We start from the raw sequence: 6,560 nt of genomic DNA, 5'->3' as shown, positions 1-6,560 counted from the left end.
GTAGATTGCTATTTTTTTTAATGCCTCGAAATTATGGGAAAGAAATACAAATCAATGCTAGAATACAGATTCATGTTAGAATCGAAAGGCCAGAATGCAGAACTGATGGTCTCATATGATATGACATCAAGGATCTATAACATCCTAAGGTCCACATTATGCTCATAGAACAACTTACTAAAATCTCATTGCAATCTGACGGTCGGATCTCTTCCAATTGCTAGAATTAGGTGGCAGTCAACAATTAGTTTTACAAACTTAGAAATTCAATTCGGAAAGATCCGTATGTTGGATTCCTGATTCTTCAGTTCCTAACATCCTCAAATATTACGTTCTATAAGATATTAAAGTTTGAGGACGATCCAATAGTCGGATCGTCGATTCATATATTTATCAAGTGGCGTATTATAATGAAAACAGGTTCAAACAATCAAATTTCATCAAGCGGGTATCAACTCTGAAATCAAGACATCTAATTTAGTTTAAAATAGCATCGTCGGCCTACTAGCCACGTGCCGCCGCTAGTGGCGGTCGGCTGCCCGGACTTGCCAGAAAATTCAACTATCTCCAAAAATTACCAAATTTTACCATAATGAAGATCTCAATGAGTAAAGCAAGTTTTATACCTGTGGCCAAGTCCAATTTGGTTGGAAAAAGCCCCAATTTGGCTCCCACCCGTCGAAATAAATTAATATAAATTCCCGAAACATAATATAAAATGTCAAAAATACAAATACATAGATCATAACAGTGAAATCCAGGAACGGGATTTCACATTCTTCCCCCCTAAAAAAAATTTTGTCCTTGAAATTTCCCAGTATCAAATCATTGTCCACTAATGCAACAATTCAAGTAAATAGTGATGCACAAACACATTCACACTTTAGCTATAACTAGATTTAGCTAGCTCAAGTTCAATCACATTGTACCTCAACTCACAAATACAATCATCGTCGTCCCAGCACGACTTCAACACCAATCTTTGCACAATCACAAAGAATGTCACTACTGACAAGAATTCATCAATATACTCATGATTCTGGCAACCAAACCAACCAAATTGTAATTACAAGCTTTCCCCCTCAACCCTTTTCATCAAACGTTAAAAAAAATGGAATAATATTACACGTGTCCCACAATTGGGAAGTTGTTATCAGAGTGACACAATAGCTAGGTCACAGTTATTTTCTTTTTGAAAATTTATTAATTCATCTTTACAAGTTGCATGAAATTAATTGTGTACATCAAACATTCAAATAGAGGTATTTTAGGCATTTGAAATTTTTTTTAATGTGTAAAGTCAAACATAATTAATGAATTTGCTGATGTGAAATCTAGTCAATGATGATTTTTACTCACGTAAAAAACTAATGCCGAATTTTGTTTGGAGAAAATTAAATTTGAAAAGCCAAAGTCATATTTTTATTTTTATTTATTTTATTTTTGATTATTGGATTGTCAAAAATCAAACATACATGAATATAGTAAAACAAGAATGTGAGAGGAGAAAAAAAAGTGTCTATTTATTATTTCTCATTAAATATTGTAATAAATATAGCTTTAACTTTTAACTAGGACTACGGTTGAGAGAGAAATTTTTTAGTGTGCTAGGAACAAGCCCCGGTACACAATTGGTTGGAAATTTTTGTTTTCAAATGTCCAACCAATTGCATTATTACACTTATGTACTAGGCCGTGTTCCGCACACTGAAAAATTTATTGGTTAATGTTTCTGTTCAAAAAAAAAACAAAAAAATAAAAGGGAAAGGTTTTATTTACTTGGTTATTTTGTATTATATATGTTATTTTATTGAAGTTTTTCTTTGTTTTCAAGGAATTAATTTTGTTGACTTATTTGATTAGATTAGTATCCTAGAAGCCTTCCTGTATTGCTATATATTGTAAACCATACTATCACCCACCCATAACTCAGCCACAAAATATCCAAACCCTAACACTAGTGTATGTGCACTTGAACAACATCAGAAAAGAAAAGATGAATGATTCTACCTCTCCTTCAACAAAAGCATTAATATTTATCATTCAAATAGTTTGTCTAGTTGTGTTTCTTCCAACCAGCCATTGCAGCAGACCGGCAGTCTTCTTCCCAATGGATGCCAGTCTGATCGAACAAACATGCAACCAAACACCATATCCCGATCTTTGCGTCTCTACTCTTCAATCAGACCCTGGATCGAAGCGCCAAAGAAGATGTCAATGACTTAGGCATCATATGGTCGATGCACTAAAGCCTAAGGCACTCGACGTTTTGGATAAAGCCTTGGTACTTGTAGTTAAAGAACCCGGAAATCAGCCCGCAAAAGCTTGCGCAAATACCTACCAAGAAGTTCTCTTACTGATATTCCACAAGCCAGTGAAGATTTCCCTAAAGGTGAGTCTAGGATAGCAGCGCTAGCCATGATCAATGTCGTCCAAAAATCAGATTCGTGTGAAAGTGGTTTTCCCGGCGGCAGTCCTTTCAAATATAAAAGCAAAGTTGTCCATGATGTTGCTTATGTGGCTTCAGCAATTGCCAAATTAATCAACTCTTAATGTATTCTTCTATTGTTGTAGTAAAGTAGTGAATTTGATATAATAAAAACTCAAGAATAGGATTAGAGTTGTTTGAAAATTTCCAAATCCATTTTTTTTGTTTACAAATGATAGTGTTAGTGAGTTAAATTGTTAAATGTTAGCAGGAGGATGATAGTTTAGGGTTGAAGCTGCACTAGGGTACATAGCAATCATGTTTATGCATCTTAGTGCATGTTCGATCTCCACCGTTATCTAAGCCACTAATGCTATCGTTGTACCCAAAACAATGAACATAATGAATTTTTATCTTATCACATGTAAATAAGTATAAAATTTCCGATTGGAATATATTGAGTAAATTATTTTGCTTGTATTTTACAGATATTAAGTAAATTATTTGTTTTTAAGTAACATTTTAAAATTTATATAGTAGGTGCACTATTTGAATCAAATAACATTTCTTTATTTTGTATGTAAATTATTTTGCGTGAATTTTTACATATATTGGGCATTTTATTATTATATATATGTGTGCTTCAAATAATATACCTACATTTGTATGAAGAGTATTATTTTCTTGATTTAATTAAGCATGTATTATTTCATATATTAGGCATGTTTTATTGTTATTATACAATAGGAAATGCATTTATAACATTAAGAGTAATGTTATTCATACCATGTTTTTGTACCACATTTCTATACCACCTTGGTGGCATTTGATGTGAACAGCCACATCATTTGAAAAGTTTACAAAACCCAAGGAAATGAATAAGAAAGACTCCTCGTATACCACAATCATCATTTAATTAACTAGTTTTTCTTAATTATTAGTTTATTAAATAATGAACTAAATTTAAAAATCTAATTAATTCAAATGATGTGGCTGTCCACATCAAATGACATCTAATGTGGTATGAAAATGTGGTACAAAAATATGGTATAAATAGCACTACTCTAACATTAATGTCTTTTTCTTTTTGTAAAATTATTAATTTGTCCTTACAATCCACATGTAATTAATTGTTTAGGCATTCGAACAATTTTAAATGTGTAAAGTTAGACATAATTAATGAATGTAAGTGGCCATTTTCTACAGTGGTGGAAAAAAGTTAAGCCCTTGCATAACTGTATGGGTTCAAACTCCGTCAGTGGCTAATCTAACACCTAATTTAACAAAAATCTACTGTTTGACAAGAAAAAAAAAACATAATTAATGAATTTGTTGATGTCGAATATAGTTAGTGGTTTTATTTACACAATTAAGAAATTTGTTGATGTTGAATCTAGTCAATAAGTTTTATTTGAGTGAAAAACTTATATCTCATTTTATTTGGAGAAACTTAAAATTCAAGGGCCAAAGTCTATTTTTATTTCTAGTCATCGAATGGTAAAAAATCAGACATGCATGAAAATAATAAAACAAGGGTTGGAGGAGGAAAAAAAATGTGTCCATTTATTATTTCTGATTAATGAAAAAAAAATTAAAATTTGGGGAGAAAATACATTTTGCCAAGATTGAGAGTGAATGAGAATGAGAGAGAGGAGTGAGTCTGAGAGAGTTAGAGGAGACAGTGAGAGAGATGAAAGAGTGAGTGAGAGTGAGAGATAGAGAAGAGTGAGTAAGAGTGAGAGATAGAGAAGAGAGAGAGAAATGAGAGATTTGGGGAGAGGGAAAGAGATGAGAGGTAAGAGAATAGAGAAGGACATTGAGAAAATTGTGGAGGAACTATATTGGTTTTAAAAACTGTATCACTTTGCGCGATGAAGGATACGAGTTTGAGCAATAAAATATTGATCGCGCAAAGTCTTAAAAAAATTTAAAAAAATAAAATTTCCCTCTTCCCATTTTTGGCACCCGCTCAATTTTGAAGGTTTTGCACGACTAAGTGTTGGTCGTGCAAAGTTTTGGGCAACGAATGATTTGACACACCCTGACCTAGAATGTTCACCTGGACTCCGAATCGAGATGTGTCAACCGATACCAGAAAGGTGACAAAGCCAATATAAAATATAAAACTAAATAAAAAACAAGTAAATAGGGTTTAGGTGACGAAATATTGATATTCGTCACGCAAAGTTTTAAAAAAAATAATAATAACTTATGAAAATAACTATATTAAAATTTATAATATAAAATTAAATAAAAAAAGAAAATAAGTTGGTTTAGGTGATGAAATATTTGGATTTCGTCACGCAAAGGTTTTTAAAAAATAATTTTTTACTTTTGTAAAGACTTTGCGTGACGAAGTTTAAAATTTCATCGCGCAAAGCAACTTTGAGTGATGATGTTTGTTTCGTTGCGCAAAGTGACTATGCGCGACGATGTGTGTTTCGTCGTGCAAGGGTTTTTTTTTGTGGTTTAAAATGACTATGACAATGTTTTTGTCCAAAAAAAAAAAAAAGTTTTATTTATTTATGTATTTATTATTATGTTATTCTATTGAAAGTTAAGCTTCTTTGTTTTCAAGGAATTATGTTGACTTATTTGATTAGGTTTGATGTGAGATTAGTATCCTAGTTTAGTGTAATGCTATATATTGTAAACCATACTATCACCCACCCATAACTCAGCCACAAAGTACAGAAACCCTAAATTAGTTTGCACAATAGTCTATGCACTTGAACAGCATCAGTAAAGAAAAGATGAAGAATGATTCTACCTCTCCTTCAACAAAAGCACTAATATTTCTCATTCAAATTGTTTTTCTAGTTGTCTTTCTTCCAACCAGCCATTGCAGTAGGCCAGCGGTCTTCTTCACAATGGATGCCAATCTGATCGAACAAACATGCAACCAAACACCATATCCCGATCTTTGCGTCTCCACTCTTCAATCAGACTCTCGAAGCACCGAAGCGGATGTCAAAGGCTTAGGCATCAAAGTGGTTGATGCAGTTAAGCCTAAGGCAATCGAAGCTATGAATAATGCCTTGGAACTTATAGAAGGAGCTTGCGGAAATACCTACCACCAAGTTTTCGGTACTGATATTCCACAAGCCAGTGAAGCTTTCTCTAAAGGTGACTCTAAGATAGCAGAGATAGCCATGATCAATGTCGTAGAAAAAGCAGATTCATGTGAAAGTGGGCTTCTCGGCGGCAGTCGATCATTTCAAAGATAAAAGCAAAGTTGTCCATGACGTTGCTTATATGGCTTTAGCAATTGCCACAGGATTGAACTTTTGATGTATTCTAATATAATAGAAACTGAAGAAGAGGATGAAAGTTGTGTTTGAAAATTCCCGAATCCAATTTTTTTTTTATAATTTTTACAAGCAATAGTGTTAGTGGGTTAAATTGTTAAATACTATAAGGAGGAGAATTGGTAGAGATCGAACCTGTATTAAGATGTATAACAATCATGCGTATGAATCTTGATGCGAATTTGATTTCCACCGCTATCTAAGCCCTTAATACTATCGTTCTACTACAAAACCTGAACATAATGAATTTTTAAATTTGATTACTCCCATAAGCTTGGAGCCCTGGACATATATGCAATTATTTATCACCTATAGTTTGAGGTACCGAATAGAAAGAGGTTTAGTATTGTTCAAAAACTAAAATTACAAGTGAACTGTGTGTCAAAGGTTTACTAAACTCAATCTTTGTAACATATTAAAGAGATTAGTTGCAAGATTCCACATCACTCAGGGGTGAGGATCCTGTAAGTCTTCTATGTATATTTCCATCTCTACTTAGCACGAGGCTTTTTGGGAGCTCATTGGCTTCGGTTTCTGTAGGAACTCCGAAGTTAAGCGAGTTCGCTCGAGAGCAATCCCAGGATGGGTGACCCACTGGGAAGTTCTCGTGTGAGTTATCGTGCTACGTTGGAGTCGAGCCCGGGATATGGTGGGGGCTCGGGCCAGGATGTGACATTAATATTGTTCAAACCCAAAAGAAAATACACAAGTACTCTTGGATTTATATATATTTTCTATAAAATTTTAACTAAAACTAAAAGAAAATAATAAGGTGCCTATTTTCACACACCATTTTTAGCCTCACAAACACCCCCACTTATTGT

The 6,560-nt window shown here is 33.4% G+C and overlaps 1 protein-coding gene and 1 pseudogene across 1 annotated transcript; both read left to right on the top strand.

The window, feature by feature from the left end:
* The first annotated feature begins 1,951 nt into the window (after positions 1-1,951).
* LOC125478629 lies at positions 1,952-2,553 on the top strand (annotated as a pseudogene).
* A 2,583-nt stretch (positions 2,554-5,136) lies between these two features.
* On the top strand, positions 5,137-5,655 carry LOC125478630 (cell wall / vacuolar inhibitor of fructosidase 1-like). Its single transcript, XM_048586998.1, has one exon. It carries the CDS (start codon positions 5,152-5,154, stop codon positions 5,653-5,655), a length of 504 nt encoding a protein of 167 aa, XP_048442955.1. The 5' UTR covers positions 5,137-5,151.
* Positions 5,656-6,560: the final 905 nt, after the last annotated feature.

The sequence above is a fragment of a genome, unplaced genomic scaffold, assembly GCF_019419815.1.
Source record: "Pyrus x bretschneideri cultivar Hongxiangsu unplaced genomic scaffold, Pyrus_bretschneideri_v1 Contig25, whole genome shotgun sequence".
Lineage (NCBI taxonomy): Eukaryota > Viridiplantae > Streptophyta > Magnoliopsida > Rosales > Rosaceae > Pyrus > Pyrus x bretschneideri.
This window is presented reverse-complemented; position numbering and strand designations above follow the sequence as displayed.